General features: G+C 39.6%; 1 protein-coding gene across 1 annotated transcript in view; it reads right to left on the bottom strand.

Moving 5' to 3' along the window:
- Positions 1–21,113, bottom strand: part of LOC117992889 (alpha-N-acetylgalactosaminidase) — a 60,155-nt gene that overhangs the window by 31,781 nt on the left and 7,261 nt on the right. The window contains exon 2 of the mRNA XM_034980601.2: positions 1,593–2,005. Coding sequence (XP_034836492.1) covers positions 1,593–1,762 — 170 coding nt within the window. The 5' untranslated portion in view covers positions 1,763–2,005. The remainder of the gene's footprint in view (positions 1–1,592; positions 2,006–21,113) is intronic.

The following is a 21,113-nucleotide window of genomic DNA, read 5'->3' as shown; positions in this document are numbered from 1 at the left end:
ACATGACTTTCACATTTAAAGACTCTAAATTTTAGTGCACAATACAAATTTAAACAGTAGGTTCGCGAGTGCGTGCTAAAATCACGGGTTTTACCATCTAAAAATTAAATTTAGAAATGTCAAACTGCTTCTGTCCTTTTCATATTACAATAGTAAGAAGAGGGTGCGAATACTCTAAAATTAGGTTGTGCTTAGAATCGGTGCCATTATAGTCGATAACTAAAGCTACGGTATAAGTCCCGCAAATTGCTATTGCGCTGGAACCATGTCTCACTAACATCGAAATGACGTCAGCCGAAAATCGAAATAAAAATATACCATCAGCTCGAAACTTCAGTCTAGTGCTGGCGGACGTCACTAAAATGACAGCCACGGCGCATTTTAGCAATTTGCGGCACTTATATTTTGTAGGTCAATGTGTGTATCGACTTAGAAACTAGGAATGGCGATACGAGTTAGAAACTAGGAAGGAAAACCTATGTTATTGGCGGAATGCCAATTACGTAATTCGTAAGGATATAGGTACATGATACACACTCTCACGATGCTTAGCAGTTCAATGCTAAATAGGCGAAGAAGGAACGAGATTACGTAATTAATTAATTACTTAAGTGTAAGTACCTACGCAACTACGCATTCCATACACGTGTAACAGTTACTTAGTGAGGAAAGTACAAACTTATAGTACTCGATAGGTCGAGATGGCAATCGGGGTGGGGACGCCCCGCACAGCCGCACAGGGTGTGCGGGCATCCCCCGCCTGGGTACCCCGATTGACATCTCCACCTGTCGCGTGCTATACCTACTTTACTACTAATACTTCAGGGTTCCTTAGTTTGCTTAAAAGATAAACGAATCGCAAATACCTTCTCGAAGAAATGCGTAAGCGACTCGATTTGCACGGCGCTTTAGACCTTTAGAAAACTGTGGAACCAACTCCCATCGGCGTTGTTCCCACTAGATTATAACATGGGGTTATTCAAGGGGCGGACCAACAAATTCCTAAAAGGCCGGCATCGGCGGCTCCTCTGGTGCTGCAAATGTTCATGGGCGGCGGTAATCACTTAACATCAGGTGACCCGCCTGCTCGTTTGCTCGCTATATCTATTTAAAAAAAAAAAGTCTAAAGCGCCTAAGTTGGAAGTGGAAAACCTAAGTTTTCCATTCATATTATGATTTCTTTGTCAGTTTGTGATAACAAGGTCGTATGGGCCGCGTAAGTACAGTGCGCTTCACGCATTTCATCGAGAGCTTACTGCAAACTAAGGAAAACTAAAGTCCAGTACGCGGCCGAAAGTGATGAACATCGGCCTTTAGAATGACATTTCATCTTTGTAGAGCGTTGTCTCTGTCACTCGCATCCATAATATGACGCTTTGTCGGTTTCAACGACCGAGACGGTGCTCTACAAATCTGCCGTCTCCTTCTAAAGATCGATGTTCATCACTTTTGGCCACGTACTGTACGTTTACGCGAGCGCGGGTGAGTTGCGAGTGTGCGGGGTGTCCTCCCGCCACATACCCCGATTGCCATCTCGACCTGTCGCGGATTTATACCTACTTGAACTAGTAAAGTAATAAACAAAATCTCACCTTATGCAATTGTCAGGATCATTCTTGCAGTCCGTATTACACCGGAACCGCTCCCACGCCAACCAGCCCATGGGAGGCGTCAGCGCCAACCCATTATCCAACCCCGAGATCTTCCCCAGCACGCACACAACCACTATCACTGTCCACGCACATATCTTCCAAGATGCCATCACCGACTTGAAAACCGAACTTTGTACTAAAATTTACTTTACCGAAGATTCTATCCACATAGTTTTTAACAACCCCAATTTACTAGAAAATCGAATCAAAGTAATAATTACGATTTTAATTTAATAAACTAGGTATGCAGCTGTAATAGAATGCAACTGTCAGAGAGACTCTGTCATTGCTTAGAGGTTATGAGAGCGAGGAGTGCGCGACGAATGAGGTTATCTTCGGTTCAGCGAGATTATCTGTAACAAAACAAAAGCGTGCGTTAATGACATACTAATAGGTCGTGAACTTAGGGGACTGTCTACATTTATTCGTTCAACAGGCAAATGTAAGTCCCCAAATTGCTATTGCGCTGGAACCATGTCTCATTAACATCGAAATGACGTCATTTTGACGTCAGCCGAAATAAAAACATACCATCAGCTCGAGACTTCAGTCTAGTGCTGACGTCACTAAAATGACGGCTACACGCTTTAGCAATTTGCGGGACTTACAAAATGAAAGTATTTTACAAATAAAAAGTAAGCCGGGTTGCACGTGCAGATCTTATCGCGCGTATTTTCTGAAAAACGTTCCAACGTATGAAAAACCCATTACAGCTGGACGGCTACTGTAAGCAGGATATGTCAGGCGTTAGGAGTCACAACCCTCAGCAATGAAAAACAAGAACCAATATGAGGGAATCGATAGAGTGGTAACTAAATAATTATACCTACATTGGCCTTTAGAATGACATTTCGGTTTTGTAGAGCATTGTCTCTGTCACTCATACCTATATGACGTTTTGTCGGTCTCGACGACCGAGACAGTTCTCTACAAATCTGCTATCTCCTTCTAAAGTTCGATGACATTACTTTCGGTCGCGTACTGTAGGTACCTCAATAGTTATATTAAAATAGTTGCGTACTTAGCTATCAGATAAATGTATCTAGACCCAGATGCATCTAAAATGTTGTTGGATAAGGTATTTCCTGTATCAATATAATTTAATAAATAATAACAGGATGTTTGTTATTTATTATCAATAACTAGCGACCGCTTGCGGTTTCTCTTATGTTGGGAACTTCGAAAAGTCCGGCCTTATTCCTTGTCTACATTTAAAAAGCATTGACTTATTATAGTAGGGTAAAGGGCGTCTGGCATGGGGTTGACACGATATTAATTGTAATAGTGCCCTATCCCTATTTGGCAGATGAAATACTCGTTTTTCAAAAAGGAGAGATACAAAGAATATTCTTTATACTAAACCATGGTTAATTTGCTTGGTGAAATTAGGCATAAGTGTCTGGCAATGCATGATGCGATTTCTAATACTATTCCAAAGAAAATATAAAAAAATTGACCTTATACTTTGACGTAAGATTTTTTACACCTTTATTACCTGTAATCTCCCAAAGCCACCATGATTCAAACTTCAATAGTCGCCGATCGTTCCTCCATGTGTTTAGGACAATACGCAGAGAAACTTTCAGCTTTTATAAAATAACGAAGGTCTGGCACGTGCTGGCTCTTAGTCCATATCATATTATTATGTCTCTTGACAGGACAACCTTGTTCCACGTCATTATTGTGTACTTTGCAACGTATGATTACTAATTACGGATTTCTTGTAACTAGCAGTTTCACGTAATATACGGCCATAATTACCAAAATTAAACCATTAAAATCTGGAGTCTAGACCCAGCGTGTTGAGTTAAACTTTGATATTATGTCAGTCAGCCAGTTTCTCTTTATACTTAACTGTTTTTCTTTTCTAAATAGGCACATTAGTAGTAATAAAGATAATTTTTTTAACAATTTAATCTCATAATTTTACAACACACTCCAATTTTCAAGTAGGTACGTAGGTAGACACCTACGCGGCAAACGAGAGAGACGTCTCTCTAGATTTTACGTAGTAGGTATAGCTCGCGACAGGTCGATATGGCAATCGGCATATGAGGCGGGGGAACGCCCCGCACAGCCGCGCTCGCCTGCACTGGGTTAGCCCGGGCCTGTGCGGGTGTGCGAAGAGCACCCACCCCGATTGCCATCTCAACCTGTCGCGTACTATAGGTACTTTAGAAAACCAGGCAAGTGCGAGTTGGGCTCGCAAACGAAAAGCGTTTACGCACTCATCCGATCCGAATCTGCGAAAATACGGACATAAACTTGGACTAAATACGCATATTGCTTACGCACTAGGACATCTTTGACATAATCTACGTCCGAGGGCGGCGTATCCGAGGTATTCTCACGGAACGGATAGCAATCGGATGACGGATGTCGAATCTAGTGCGTAAGCTACCATACAAATAGTTCTATGTCTATCTCGGAACGTATTTTAGATCGGATGAGTGCGTAACCGCTCGAAGGGTTCCAGGTTCCGTACCATCGTACAAAAATAACACGTTTTAATTATTTTTTGTGATGTAAAAAAGGATCTTTTCTAGTTATGAGGTACTGAACCCTAAAAACTAACGAAAGGCTGGCTATAGACAAACGGATTTTTTTAGTATGAATCTCAACCGATATAATAATAATTAAATTATGAATCACGATGGATATCCGCTAGCAACAAAAACAATAATTGTTACCACGTTGCCATTACGGACAGACAATCAAACAACAATTAAATATTTACAGAAAGAAAAAAAGCCTCTTGTATTTACTTGTAGCAATTACAACTATACCTACTTCTCATCAGATGATTGTAATTGTATCGAAGCATGTCGGTAATCACAAGTTGTAATGGTTATAAAAACATAATTTGTTATATTTTTTCTTAAGCCACTTGATTAATGTTGGTTCCCATAAGAACAAATAGCTATGAAGAAACTAATAACATAATATTTTACTTACTAATACTATGTTTAGACAGATCTCTACCTACCTATAGTAGGTACGCGACAGGTTGAGATGGCAAACGGGGTATGAGGCAGGGGGACGCCCCGCACACCCGCAAGTCACCCGCACTTAGAGCCCTCGCCCACGGCGACTTTTTGTAGCGATGCTGTCGCGCGTTTATTAAACGCACGCCAGCATCACTACTAACGGCTGTTAGTCGCATTTGCAACGCGCTACTGCATCGCGACTGTATCGATGCAAACGCGCGACCGTGTCGGACGACATCGGGGGAAGAACGGAGGGAGGGTGGCGCGTGAATGGGGTAACGGAGCATCAGTGCAACATATTTTTTCGTTTGCATCGAGACAGATGCGCGACAGTATCGCGACTGAATCTGAGACCGTGGGCGAGGGTAAACAGCTAGCGACCGCTTCGCGACTGTATCGATGCGGACGCGCGACAGCATCGCTACTGTATCGCTAAAAAAGTCGCCGTGGGCGAGGGCTCTCACAGTCACATTTGCAATAAGTATATCGTACACTTTTACAAAATTACAGGATTTTTTACACTATTTCTTTGCGTTTTTTTGTGGTATCATATCAGTAATCATCAGTACTATCACCTGTTTTCGTTTTTGCACGCGTTCTGGTTACACCCTGTATATGCGACGACGATCAAGGCTATTAGGGCGATTGTCTAAATAAAACCTGCATCAATTATTATTACAATCTCAATTGTTCTGATTGGCGATTTTTGTGCGATTCTTGTTGCAACAATGCATTGTGGCCAATAGTGAGCGAGCATTAACCAATCAGAGGTGATTGCGATCGTGTAGCTGTCAAACAACCGCGGTAGGGCCACTGGTAAAGTGGCCTAACTCATAATAATAGTTACCCTACCAAACTATAGCAATTCAACGATAAATGCAGTCTATGTGACTCAGGTCAAATTACTTTTAATATTTGATCTGATAGAGACGACATTGGAAAAGAAAGGTAAGCAAGTATTACTCAATATTATGAGACGGTTTTTCACGTGATTTTTCGCATGCTCTTTGTTAAAAGGTCCATTTAAAGAGTTCACCCAGTTATGCTTATACCATCTTCAAAACCTCCATTATTACAAAAAAAATCTCGTTCAAATACGGCTTTGATCAAGACCTAATGGTAAAGTGGCCTAACTCACAATGAGAAAATAATACCTACCTATAAATTAGCAAATGCAAAGCTAAGTGCAGTCACAAAGTACTCAGGCCAAATTACTCTTAATCGCTGATCTGATAGGTACGACATTGGAGTTCCTCAATGTCATATTCATAACTCATATCGACTGACCGTGAATGGAATGCTTGACTTTGAAACGACGTAAATTAATTTGGGTTTTTATAAATAACTTTGCCATTGAACGTGCAATTGGTATAAAAACAAGCATTCACTGCAAAAATGTCCTCAAACCAAATACCTCAATATAGAGACAATGACTTTTGTAGTTGGAATTTAAAGGTTATAAAAAAGAAAAAGTTGTATAAAAAGTCATATAAATATAAAAGATGAGTGACTGACAAATCTATCAACGCACAGCTCAAACTACTGGACGGATCGGGCTAAAATTTGGCATGCAGATAGCTATAATATGTCGTAGATATCCGCTAAGAAAGGGTTATTCAAAATACAATCCCTAAAGGGGTAAAACAGGGGTTTTAAATTTGTGTAGTGCACGCGGACGAAGTCCCAGGCTAATCCAGTATATAATCGAAATTATTTGGTAATTGGTAGAATTTATAGCATTCTAAGCACTAGGTTTCCAGGCTATTTTAATCATCACATAGCTCTCTTTAATTATATTTATATTAACTCTGTAAATAACAAGCTACTAAACAAAAAACAGCTAAACAAGCAGAAGAAAACTAAATTGATATATTATCATCATAAAATCATATCATTTTCTGCAGGAAGTATTGATGTAATTAGATGGAATTTTGGAGGATAGATCAGTAAACAGTTTTAACTTATTTAAAAAAAGTCGTTCTGTATTAATAAGAAAGCGCTTTCAATCATAGAATCTCGGTATTCTAGCAATGCGATCGTGTTAACGCGTTTGACATTTACAAAATTGAAATATAGCCTACGAGTTCATTAATTAGCCGAACAAGGTAAATACAAATAAATCTCTGTTTCTCACTGACACATGCATGATTTAAATTCACCTATATATCTGTCTTTGTTTGTCTGTCTGTTATCTTTTCAGGACCCATCAGTTTAAGTAACTGATTTTGAGGTTTGAAAAAAAGTAAGTTTGCATCCCGGAAAAGAACATAGGCTACTTTTTTATCTCCGAAAATCAAAGAGTTCGGACGGGATTTTCAAAACTCAAAATCCAAAGTATAAAGTTAAAAAAACTAACAGTTGGTAGTGGTTCGCCTCGAACTGAAATATTCGTTAAGTAAGTTCTGAAATAGAAACCCTGTAAAAGTAGGCGTAGTGTGGGATGGGGTGCCAGCCAGGTAACCTCCCGGTGGGCCTGGGTGCTGCTGGTCCCTTTTGGCTAATAATTTCTCTTCGGGGATATTGTTGGCTATGGATAATGACCTGGCAGGGAAAGGATTCTCCGCGTGTCCCTCTGACTAGCACAGGGCACAGTGAACGAGGGGAAGGATGGGATGTGCGCGGGATCCCGTTGTCGCCCGTTGTTTATAAATATGACAGGATGCGGAGTGAGTGCGGTGAATTGTGAGGCAATTTCCTATGGCCTATGTCCAGCAGTGAACGCATACAGTGGTGACGACAGATGGATGGATGAATGGATAGTATGGACATAATATGAGGTCAATATCAATGCACAAAAACTCACATGCATGTAGCCCGAGGCAAAAGCTACTGACTGGCTAGTAATTAACACAGCGTATTGACATTGAAATCATTAAAATCATAACAACATTCAATTAATAATATTGTGCTGAATTTAAGGACTGTATATGAGTTATGTGGTTCAAGTTCTACGCAGCTTTGAAAGTTGTTTCGTTTTGATCTTTTAGAGGTCGGGGCTAATAACGTAGTGTCAAATACATTTTTTATGAACTTAGGCAGTTTTATTATTAAGCTTCAAACGTATTTACGGCCTATAATTATGTAAAATTTGCTACTTTTGGAAGCAATTTCAAGAAATTGGTTGGTTGGTTGGGTTGGTTAGTTTTATTTATTTATTTTCTTTAGATATGTACCTACATATTATGTGTATGTACCTACATATATGTAGAGAGCGGTGATAGCCTAGTGGTTAGGATGTCGGCCTGCTTTTCGGGAGCTTGGGGGTTGGATCTCGGGCACGCACCTCTAACTTTTCGGAGTTATGTGCAAATATCATATCAATTACATTAACCGTGAAGGAAAACATCGTGAGACAACCTTGAGAACATTATTATGTTCTCAATGGTGTGTGAAGTTTACCAATCTGCACCGGGCCAGCGTGGCAGATTATGGCCTAAGCCCCTGCTATGTTTTATTCTGAGAGGAAACCCGTGCTCAGTAGTGGGCCGGCGATGGGTTGTTGAAGTATGTGTAACATTTAAATGCTAATTTTCAGCTGAAAATGATTGCAAGCGTCGCGAGCGATGCCAGCTATAGTTGCAATCTATGATCAGCAATAAGGTGCAAGGTAGGTATGTAATTAGGCACGACGTTACAACACGCTACTGGTCTATTACATGTATTTCCGACAAACCCTGTTTTGCTGAACGTGAGGCAACTAACTGCGGGTGATTATCGGTAGCCTTTCATATTCCTATCCGAATACGTAGAATTTCTTGTTATTCGAGTATTTTAGCCACAGATGTTAGGCGAATCATTGATCAAAGTTAAGTTTTTAGGGTTCCGTTCCCGAAGGATGTCAATGGGACCCTATTACTAACTCCTCTGTACATCCGTCCGTCAGTCCATCTGTCTGTCGGTCAGCGGAGAATTGAAATTTTCACGGAACATGTATTTCTATTGCCGCTATATAACAACAAATCATAAAAAAATAAAAAATTCAAAATGGCCGCCATGAAAAATGAAAAAAATAAAAGTGTTATGGTAATGGAAGCCTTCGTGTCATCGTGTGCGAGTCCGACTCGCACTTGACCTATTTTTTAGGGTTCCGTACCTCGAAAGGAAAAACGGAACTCTTATAGGATCACTTTGTTGTCTGTCTGTCTGTCGGTCTGTCTGTCAATAAACCTACAGGGTACTTCCCGTTGACCTAGAATCAGGAAATTTGGCAGATAGGTAGGTTTTATAGCAGACATTCAGGGCTAAATCTGTAAACTGTGAATTTGTGGTTATATCACACAAAAAAAAATGGTGGTCATGAACTAATAATTAGTATTATAAATAATATCTGTCCCGGCTTTACTCACGTGTTTAGTCGACGTTAGCTCGACTAGTTTCGAACCCATCCGGGGTCCTTTTTAAGGGAGTCAGTTCAAAACCACCATGATCCAAACTTCATAGTCGCTGATCGTTCTTCCCTGTGTTCTGGACAATACGCAGAGAAACTTTCAGCTTTGATACAATAACGAAGGTCTGGCACGCGCTGGCTCTTAGTGCATAACTAATAAGGTCAAGTGAGCATAATGCGTTAATATCCAAAACGTTTGTAATAACGTGATATTGCGAATATTATACTGAAATCAGATCCATTAACGTCAGTCATAGTCACAGAGTACTGGGCACAAAAGTAATTTTCTATTCACCTGTGCCATTTTAACTTGAATAATATTAACGAGTTTTTTGCTATCCACATCCGTTCATAATAGGCTAATAAATCCGTAATAAATCTTAATGACGTAAATTTTGAGTTGCACGCGTATTATGATTATGGTAAATTGATAGGACAATTTTATCAAGGCTGTTTTACCAGAGTGAACTAGAGTGAGGGAACTCTCGGTTTGATCCTGAATCGACGATATGTCAAATATTAGGCTATGGTGATGTGAGATCTTGAAAAACAGACTGACAGACAGACAACGAAGTGATCCTATAAGGATTCCTTTCTATGGTTCCATACCCGAAGGGTACCAAGCAACGGGACCCTATTAGGTAGGTACTAAGACTCCGATGTCCGTCCGTCTGTCTATCAGCGAGCTGTATCTCGTGAACCGTAATAGCTAGAGAGTCGAAATTTTCACAGAATGTGAATTTCTATTGCCGCTATAACAACAAATAATAATAATTTCATAATAACTGTCATAAAAATTAAAAAAAAAAAAAGAGTTGTTTCTTGTACGATAGTACGGAACCCTGAATGTGACGCACTTGACCGATTTTTTCCTTTTGAGGTACGGAACGCTTAAACGCATTTCCATAAAAACACAAACAACCTGCACAGCTGCACTGTTTGTAGGTACTAGGTAAGCTACCAAATATAACCGCCGAGTCACGTGACGCTAGTAGAGCGATCAGTCGGCCTACAAACTACAAGTTTACGTAATTTTATGTAAGAAACCGGCCGTACGGACCGGGCCACTTCGTTACGTCTCACGTCTGTGGCACAGTCAACCGTATTAGATGATAAATAATGTTTTATATCACTATTGAGAACTACTTACGCCTACCTATGAATGAATAGAGTAGAGCAGCAGCACAGTTAACGGCAGTTATAGTCCGCGACAGGTCGAGATCGCCATCGGGGTATGAGGCGGGGGGACGCCCCGCACATCATAACTGGATCAGGCGAACACGTCGAAGCAATCAACCTCAACCCATTTAGCGACTTCCGCTGAGGCGGACCCTCTATCGGGGACCCACTCACGAGGTCCCCCACCGCACTTCTGAGGCGCACCGAAGACGTGCGCCTCCAAACCAGCACTCCATAACTTAGCAGTTCGGAAGACCTCGTCGTGTTTTTGCAAGTCCAAAAATGTACGTCATCTTGGTTGGACCAATTCTAAGTATTCTTTATATGGGCTTTAAATCTAGATAACACTAGGCTAAGGTGTGTGATTTTTGCCGTTTGCGAACAGTAAACTGAAGAATGGGCTAACAAATCAAGGAAATCCTTGATTACGAATTATTATAATACATGTAACAGGATATGTGAAACACGAAGTGACGCCCACTTGAATAATAAATTCGTTATGTAGGTATTAAGTACTTAATATCTTTTGAAATAAAATAATTCATACTTTCCATACTTTATATCTCATATACTCTAAATGCCAAAGTGTGTCTGTCTGTTAGCTTCTCACAGCCCAACCACTTAACCTATTTTAACGGGTCTTCTTCTTCTTGAAATGCCGTCTCCTATCGGAGGTTGGCAATCATTGGACACTGCTGCGTGGAAAAGAAATCGGGTACTCTTCCCGTACCATTGGCAAAATTCTTTAGCCACGATGTTTTTATTCGGTCGGGTGGTCTTTTGCCGGCTATTTTCCCCTGAATAATGAGCTTAAGTAGATAGTATTTGCTATTTCTCATAATGTGGCCGAAGTACTCCAACTTCCGCACTTTTATGGTCTTCAGGATTTCAAGATCTTTGCCTTTGGAGTACAGTTGCATTTTTGACACGCCGTACCCAAGAGGTTCTCAACATTCTTCTGTATAATTACCCATATTTCAAAAGCTTCTTTCTAACTTTTATTTTATTTTAACACAATTACTTTACTTTAACAATTTAATTTAATTTTATTTTATTTTTATAGAAGGCAGACATAGACTATAATAGGTAGGGACCTACTTACTCTTTGTCCGAAAAAATCAAAGAGTTCCTATGGGCTATTTAAAGAACCTCGGACGTAGTTGCATGCAACATCTAGTTATGAATATAGTTAGAAATCACGTTGGTGTTTAGTAAAAAAACCTAATCAAATTAATATTATTCGATCTTGCTGCCTGTGTCTTTCGTTTGGAAGATTATTTTTGTATGGAAAGAGCTAGGGAGCGCACTATGGCTATTAACAACTGCAAGTAATCATGGCCGTTCATCGCTATTTGCAGAATCAGATGAGTTGCGAAACGTTGCCAAAAATTTAAAGATGACCAGTTAACCACCTTTAAAACTTGGTAAAGGCTCACCTTTTGCACAATCATGTTTAATTGAACATTTACACCGGAAATGTAAAAGGTTTTGCGCAAATAAAATGTCAACAAAATCTGTTGACACAGTAACAAAGTGGCGATTCCTTGACTTAGTTTCTCCTAGAGTCCAAATCTAGGCCAGCAAGTTGTTACTTGACATCTGTTTGACTTCTTGATAACCTAAAGACACTCTTTACCGTGCATTTGTTTTGTATTTTTTTTGTTTTTTTTTTAGAAAGAATATTAGCCATGTTAAATAACTAATATTCCCCATTCCTCTCCAACTAAGCGTCAGGCTTGTGCTAGGAGTAGGTACGACTATAGAGCAACGGGCGGGGTTTGAACCGTCGACCTTTCGGTTTTCAGTCCACTCCTTTTATCGGTTGAGCTATTGAGGCTCTGATTTAAAAATTCGCCATCGCGAGCTATCTCGCCACTTGCCGTTTATCGACATGTCACACATAATCTTGCTTGATGCTATGCTAGGGGTTGAATTTTCAAAAATATTTTCTTAGTAGATGTCTATATCATTAATAGCTATCTGCATGCCAAACAGCCCGATCCGGTAGTTCAGCTGTGCGTTGATAGATCTGTCAGCCAGCCAGCTTTTCCTTTTATATACTCGTTCTAGCTTATGCTCGCGACTTCGTCCGTGTGGACTACATGAATTTCAAACCCCAATTTTATTCCTTTAGGGAATGAATTTTCAAAAATTTCTTCTTAGCGGATATCTACGTCATAATAGCTATCTGCATGCCGAATTTCAGCCCGATCCGTCTGTGGGTGGGTTGAGCAGTGCGTTGATAGATCAGTCAGTCCGTCAATCAGTCATCAGTCAGCTTTTCTTTTTATATATTATATAGATTTAGAATTTAGATGAACCCAATACAAGATCACATCAAATGAAATGCAATGAAATTAAAATCTATTTTGAAACTGCAAAGATACCGACCGAAAATATACTTTCTTATGTAAGAGCTATTCATTTGCCGCTCAAGAAATTCTAGTTAGTTAACAGAACATACAATAAAACTGCAAAAGTCATTCAAGTGCGGCAAAAAATAGCAACACACTACAAACTCATTGCGTGACTCACTCACGTGTTTGTCTGCTTCGATTATATCGAGGGTCAAAGAATTTAAAACACCATTCGTTTTAAAAAAAGCTGAATGCTTTCGAGAGCGTGGTCTGCATCAAAATCAAATGGCTTTGTTTAAAAAAATTATATACCTACCTACTTATCTAAATGTTAAATGTAGCTTATATTCAATTAAGTCAAGTAGAAGCCTAACACAGTCTTATGTTGTTTTCTTCGATTAAACTATAGTTTATACCTATCTTAGCGTTTAAACGACCGTGAGTGATTTCCATTGTAAATACTATCTGTCCCGGCTTTACTCAGTGTGTAGTCGACGTTAGCCCGACTAGTTTCGAACCCATACATCGGGCAGCGGCACGTGCGTCCTGCAGTCAAAACCGCGGCGCGTGCGCGAACGGACTCCCTTGAAAAAGGACCCCGTATGAGTTCGAAACTAGTCGGGCTAACGTCGACTACACACGTGAGTAAAGCCGGGACAGATATTATACCTATCTTACTAGAATGATGCACGATAGAATCGCACGTGCAAACTGTGGAACCATCTCCCATCGGCGGTGTTCCCACTAGATTATAACATGGGGTTATTCAAATGGCGGACCAACAAATTAATAAAAGGCCGGCAGCGCATCGGCGGTTCCTTTGGTGCTGCAAATGTTCATGGGCGGCGGTAATCACTTAACATCAGGTGACCCGCCTGCTCGTTTGCTCGCTATAATATCTATTTTAAAAAAAATTATTTGGTCACCGTGGATTTAGGTTTTTCATAATCTCGTGGAACTCTTCGATTTTCCGGGATAAAAAGAAGCCCGTGTCACATCGAGATCTGGTATTCATGCAAAAAGTCACATCAATCCGTTGCTACGTTGCGGCGTGATTGAAGGTCAACAAACCAAGCAACAAACACACTGTTAGTGATTCACTTTGTTTAATAGATACATATTGAGCATTCGACAGTTTATAAAATTTATAATTGGCTGGTCAAAGGTTATATTGGCTCCCAATTCATGTCAGCACTTTATGAGTACCTACTATAGACATAGAATATACCTACATGGCCATAATAAAATGTGCCTACCTGATTTTTAGGGTTCCGTGGTTGAAAGGTGCCAAATTAAGGACCCTATTAGGTACTAAGCCTCCGCTTTCTGCCTGTCCGTCTGTCTGTCAGCGGTATTGAACCGTAATAGGGTAGAGAGCATTAAACTATACAGGGTGTAACTAGAACGCTAGCAAAAACGAAGACAGGTGATAGTAGTGATGATTACTGATATGATACCACAAACAAACGCGAAAAAAATTCCTATATTTTGTAAAAGTTCCCGATATATTGCAAATGATACGTCTGACTGACGCTAGAAGTCAACGAACGTTGCGTAAGTAGGCCACTCAAAGTCAATGCCGCGGCGTAGGCGGGGCATTGACCCCAGTTTTACACGCTATACATTGCGGGTTTGAAAAATACTAAATCACTAAAACTACAAAATGAGGCAAATGTTTATTGGTATTGGATTGTGTTTAGATATTATAATTCATAACAATAATGCTAAGTTTCTGCTAGCGTTCTGGTTACACTCTGTATGTAGTTCAATGGTAAAGAGTTGAAATTTTGCAACAACAACAAGCAAGCAAACAATTTAAAACACGCCGCTGTAACAATAATAGATTACAAATTTCAAAATGGTGGCCATGAAAATTTAAAAAAATAAAAAGTGTTAGGTATTCCTTGTACGAAACCTTTCGTGTACGAGTCTGATTCGCACCTAACCGGTTTTTTATTATATTATGTTAGGAATAATTTTGATGATAATAGCAATAGGTAACTTCTCTGTATTTAATGCAATAAATTTTTGCAACACAATCTTCTAAATATATAAAAGGAAAAGGTGACTGACTGACTGACTGACTGATCTTTTAACGCACAGCTCAAACTGCTGGACGGATCGGCAGATAGCTGTTATGACGTAGGCAAATAGGGGCTTGAAATTTGTGTAGTCCACGCGGACGAAGTCGCGAGCATAGTAGGTATTATATAAATTAATATATAAGTATATCTGTGTTAACTACAATAAGTAGGTACCTATTAACACCTTGAAAGGTAACTTTTTAATTTTCATGTCAGTCTTTATTGCATAAAACCGACACGATTAAAAACTTAAACTTTCGCTTTTCTAACATCGGAAAAAATTGTAATACATACTTTCGATCTACATTATTTATTTAATTATGTACTTGTCTACGCGATTATTCATCGTTATTCAATATTAAGGCATATAGATTGAAATTAAATAGTATTTTCTGGCTATAAGGTTTTAGTTTCGGAGGAAAGCGGTTTCGGCGCGGGGGTGGTTAAAGAGCTTTTTGATGATAGTCTTTATTGCATAAAACCGATATGATTAAAAAGCTTTCGCTTTTCAAACTAAAATAAAAAATATCGGAAAAAATTGTAATACATATTCGATCTACATTATTTATTTAGTTATGTACTTATCTGAGCGATTATTCATCGCTATTCATTATTAGCAGTGGCGTGCAATTTATAGAGGCATAAAAGTCCTGCTTACCCTAGTTGAAATGACCAGTGCTCATTTATCTTTATGACCTGCCATTCAGCAGGTCTCTATAAGGTGTATCTAAGGCCTATCTTACTAATGCTTACCCTGGCTTCAAACTCTGTGCACGCCACTGATTATTAGCCACCCCAGATTCAAATTAATAATAATCTAATAGTGATTTTACAGGCGGAGGCGATGGCTGAGAGCTTTTTGACACTGGCGATATTGAGTGAAGAAAATCGTCACACAGGCGGACCCGTATGCAAAAGCTGGTAAGTAGTATTATTGATTCAATTTTATTTTGCTAACCGTACCTACCTGTTTTGGACTGGTTGTTTATGTGCCAATAAAACCAGTTTGCACTTTCTGCACTCAGCCGCGCCGCTCCCTTTGTACAATGTCATTTTGCAATATTTAGGTATACTTTACACAATGTTGATAAGTATTATAAATAGGGCATATTTTATTAAAAACCGGAGAAGTGCGAGTCAGACTCGCACATCGAGGGTTCCGTACTACAGTCGTATTTTTAGGGTTCCGTACCTCAAAAGGAAAAACGGAACCCTTATAGGATCACTTTGTTGTCTGTCTGTCTGTCTGTCTGTCCGTCTGTCTGTCAAGAAACCTACAGGGTACTTCCAGTTGACCTAGAATCATGAAATTTGGCAGGTAGGTAGATCTTATAGCTGACATTTGGGGAAAAATCTGAAAACCGTGAATTTAGGGTTAGATCACACAAAAAAAATTAAATTGTGGTCATGAACTAACTTTCGAAGTGAGTGACTATATCAAGTGGGGTATCATATGAAAGGTCTTCACCTGTACATTCTAAAACAGATTTTTATTTATTTTTATGCATCATAGTTTTTGAATTATCGTGCAAAATGTTGAAAAAATACGACTGTAGTACGGAATCCTCATTGCGCGAGCCTGACTCGCACTTGGCCGGTTTTTTAATAGTTTGCACGATAAATCAAAAAACTATTATGCGTAAAAATAAATAAAAATCTGTTTTAGAATCTATGGTAAAATCCCTTTCATATGATGTCCCATTTGGTATGGTAATAAATTTTAAAAGTTAAGAAGAAAGATATCAGTCATTATTACAATCTCAATTGTTCTGATTGGCTGAATTTGTGCGATTTTTGTTGCAACAATGCATTGTGGCCAATAGTGAGCGAGCGTTAACCAATCAGAGATGATTGTGACATTGTAGCTGTCATTCTCCCGCAATGGCGCATCAGCTCACTTTTCACTAACCGACTTCCAAATAAGGAAGTTCTCAATTTGGTGCGTTTTTTTCTACTTATGTAGTAGGTACTTACACCGATAAATTAATAATTTTAGACAATTACAAAGTTAATGTTGGTTGGATAGAGTAAAGGAGACAAAATCTTAAAAATGAGTGTTTTGCACATTACTCGTGCCAGATATCTTAATCTAGAAATGTATAGAAACAATGCTGAGCCAATTACGAAGATGCGATGTATCTATATCAGAGTCTTTCCACTCGTGAGCATACGATTTCGTGCGATCAACGAAATCGAAAGTGCAGAGAAAATAAAGTACGGTGACGCAACACGGCAATACGCTACTCTACTTTTGACGCGTTCCTTGAAAGAGCCGAGTTTTTTACGAAGTAAAACCATCCTGTTTGATCGCGCGTTCGTACGAGTAAAAGTCGCGCGATCTGGCGATGATCGCATTTGCGTTGTAGGACGACGCCATAAGCTATTTTATATCGCGGAAAATCAAAGACTTTACACGGGACTTAAAATGAAAATAAAGCCATGCGTTAGTTATCAAGACACGGGAATGTGTCCGCCAAGTTTTTATAAGATTCTAATAAGAACGGCGACGCACTGAGAGTGTGTATATTCATATTACGGAAATACAAACGTACCTAATAAAAAGGTAGCTGTAGGAATAACAAAGATGTCAGCAATCAGACTCACAATATTTCTTAACCGAAATCGGCAGCACAAGATTATTTACCTAGCAGATTATTCTTATGTATGGTTTTCCTCACTTAATATTATGACCCAGGAAGTAAGAGTAATCCATGGCAACAAGTATGGATGCCCTTGATGGAAGGATGGAGGTCAGGTCTCGTTCCGTAATAAACTGGTTGACCTAACAAAACATTTATGAATTTAACAACCGAAAGTAAACTTTTCTGGTAAGTATAGGTAGGTATGTAATATAGGCGTGGGAAGTGGATAGATGTGGAAGGCGGAGGATCGCGTAGTGGCGCGCGGCTCTCAGATAGTAGTGAATGAACCCGATGCAGGTGGGTGACGTGCGGGTGTGCGGGGTGTCCCCCCTTTTTTTTAACGCTGGGAAATGCGTTTACGCATCCCCCCCTTCTGGAAGCCAGCCAGCTAACCAGCCAGCCAACCAACTGGAGGGAAAGTATGTGGGACTCGCCGGCCGAGAGGCGACCGGAATACCCACTAAAACCCAGCGGTATTCCTGCACGTCGCCTGGTGAGAGTGGGTCACGGGAACGCCGAAGCAAACCACCGCGACCCAGTCAGCGACATCCGCCGAGGCGGACCCTCCACCGGGGACCCCGCTCACGAGGTCCCCACAACGCACGTCCGAGGCGCACCGACCAAGTGCGTGCGCCTCCCGACCCGGGAAACCGAACGGGCGACAACTGCACACTCCGCGCACGTCGCCCGCATCCCATCCTCCGCCTTGTCCGCTGTGCCCTCTGCTAGTCAGAGGGACACGCGGAGAAACCTTCCCCTGCCAGGTCATTAGCCATGGCTAACAATAGCGGGGTGTCCCCTTGCCTCATACCCCGATTACCATCACAACCTGTCGCGGATTTATAGGTACCTATCACTATCAGTTGCATAACATAAACGTGACGGCTTCCGAAGAAACAGTAAAAAAGAATAACATAAATCAATATCAAAGCCAATGAGGGTAATTGCGCATAGCAATTGCTATGTAAAAAAATCATTGTAATTGGCTGAATGATATAACTCTCATTATCAACGGGAATTTTAGCCAACGTTCCAACTCAATTCAATTGTGTCGCTTTCTGTTTCTGTATTACAAAAATGCTACAAAACAAAGAGTCGGCTAAATAACAATGATAGAATTAATAATCACCTTATAACTTCTAAGTTCTACCTGCGAGTAGGTAAAAACCGGCCTGCTTATAGCAATAGCACCCCAGCAGGCGCACGGAGGATCGGATGGGACGCCCGTGAAGATCAAATTATGTATAGCGTAGGTATAATATATAGATTTATTAGTAATTCTTTTACAACTCCATTATTTTTAACAGACTTCCAAAAAAGAGGTGGTTCTCAACTCGGCCCGTTTTTTATCTTCACAGCACCTCTCTTCGCGCCCGGAGCGCTTGTATAACAAGCCCCTTAGGGTTAGTAGTTTGACTCCATACAAAATAAAACAATTCGATTTATTATTAGAAATGGCAATCTCAATAACTTACAAAGACAATTGCAATTGCATAGTGTAATAAATACCGTAGTTCGTTAACTCTTTCACTGTGAGAACTACGTCGTACATTGTAAACGGACAGTTTCTCTCTGTGTTATTTATGAATTGAAAGTAAAAGTATTTCCTCTTCTTAACTATAAACTATGTAGCTCAGTTTGTTAACTTAACACTAAAATAAATCTAATGTTATTATTCAACTACCTGTAAAAAAGTAGCCTATGTCACTCTCTAGTCTTTTACTAATATAGGTACCCATGCAAATAATCACGTCTATCCGTTGCTCCGTTACGAAGTGATGGAAGAACAAACCAACAATCCAACAAACCGACAAACAAACAAACACAATTGTTTCAATTGTGTTTTCAATTTTTGTACCTACAAAGTTTTTGTAGATTTCTTGCTAGAGAAAATTCAGTCTTTATATTCTTTCGCCGTACAAATAAACCGTAAACCACACAAATTCCATTATTAAATCTGTCTACTTCAATGTACATATAGATAGACAGATAGAAAGTCCTTATTAGTTACAAAACAGGAAAACTCAAAGAAACTAAAAACAAACATATATATTATGCAACGAGGCGGCCTTATTGCTTATAGCAACCTTCAGCAGGCAAAACCTTCGATAGTTAACTTCTTGACTTAACAACTTAATAAATGCAAAAGTGTGTCTGTCTGTCTGCTAGCTTTTCACGGATCGATTTTAATGTTTGGTACAGAGATAACTTGCATGCATCCTAGGGAAGGACATAGTCATTACTTTTTATCCCAGAAAATTAATAAATAGTTTCCACGGAATTTTTAAAATACCTAAATCTATGGCGAAGAAGTTGCAGACATAATCTGCACAGGCATAACCATAGCTAGGAGATGGATATGGGCTTCTTTTTATCCCTTATTAATTTTTGAAAAACCGAAACTTACGCGGAGTTACGCTAAGTCGCGGGCATCATCAGCTAGTGTTGAAATGATTTAGCAGAGTAAGAAAACTATGACAAGCGAGCGTATCTTCTTTTCTTTAAAGAAAAACACAATAGATATACACGCCATGAATTGCCACAAAACAGACCCGGATTCAATTATTTTTCCCATAGCACGCTGTACGCTAATAGCATTTTTGTCCGAAGTGAATCAGTATGCAAATGAGCCAGAGAAACAAAGGCCTTTTGCAGAAAAACATGAAGGAGGTTATACACGGTTAGAGATGATTTCAACACTGAGTTTAATGCTTGCATAATGCATTCATTCAGATAATAGATTCATGCAAAATGGTATTACGACCATGAAGGTGAAATGGCTAAAAAGGCGTGTAAAGAGTCGAAGAACTTCTGGATCGCTAGGTGTGAGCACACAAATAGATATCCCGTGAGTGCCGGATGATTTTAAGATAAGTAGTTGCTGAGAGCCACAGAGCAGAAGCAGAGCGGAGCAGAAGAACAGAAAGTTTATTTTATTTTTTTCGTAATAGTCTTAGAAAGAATGGGAATACCATTCTTTCTAATACTACTAAGAGCCAGCGAGTGCCAGACCTTCGTTATTTTATAAAAGCTGAAAGCTGTGTATTGTCCCCAACACAGGAAGGAACGATCTCCGACTATGAAGTTTGGATCATGGTGGCTTTGGAAAATAAGATAACAGGTAATAAAAGTGTAAAAACCTTACGTCAAAGTATAGAGTCTATTAAAATTAAAGGATTTTTACGTGAGGAAACCTGCATGCTTGAGGGCTGAGAGTTCGCCATAATGTTTTCAAAGGTGTGAAGTCTTTCAATCCGCAATGCTAGCAAATAGAATATTGTACAGTACGCGACAGAAAATAATGTACATCAGCCTTTAGAATGACATTTCGGCTTTGTAGAGCGTTGTCTCTGTCAATCATACCTATATTATGACGTTTAGTCGATCTCAACGACAGAGACAATGCTCTAAAAATCCGCTATCTCCTTCTAAAGGTACCTACATTATTTTACACTGTACTGTACATGACGTGCAATCAATGCATGTGTGGAGAGCACCCAAAATTAGCTTTTAATGTTGTTACTCAAGGTCGATCTGCTGTTTAACATCAAAAGAACTTTTCTTTGTAAACAAATTGGTTCAAGAATACTGTAAAACATTTGCATTTTGCATACCAAATTCTATAAAAATCTAATCTTTAATTTTTATCAATTATCATTATCATTTCAACCTACCGCTGGCCCACTACTGAGCACGGGTCGCCGCTTAGTATAGGAATAATTTCTGCCATAGCTCACCAAACTGGCAAAATATGGATTACGAGACTTCAGACAGCTATGAAATAATTATGGAGCTCTCAGGAACCAGATAGGTGGATAATTCATG

This window comes from Maniola hyperantus, chromosome 22 (assembly GCF_902806685.2).
Source record: "Maniola hyperantus chromosome 22, iAphHyp1.2, whole genome shotgun sequence".
NCBI lineage: Eukaryota > Metazoa > Arthropoda > Insecta > Lepidoptera > Nymphalidae > Maniola > Maniola hyperantus.
This window is presented reverse-complemented; position numbering and strand designations above follow the sequence as displayed.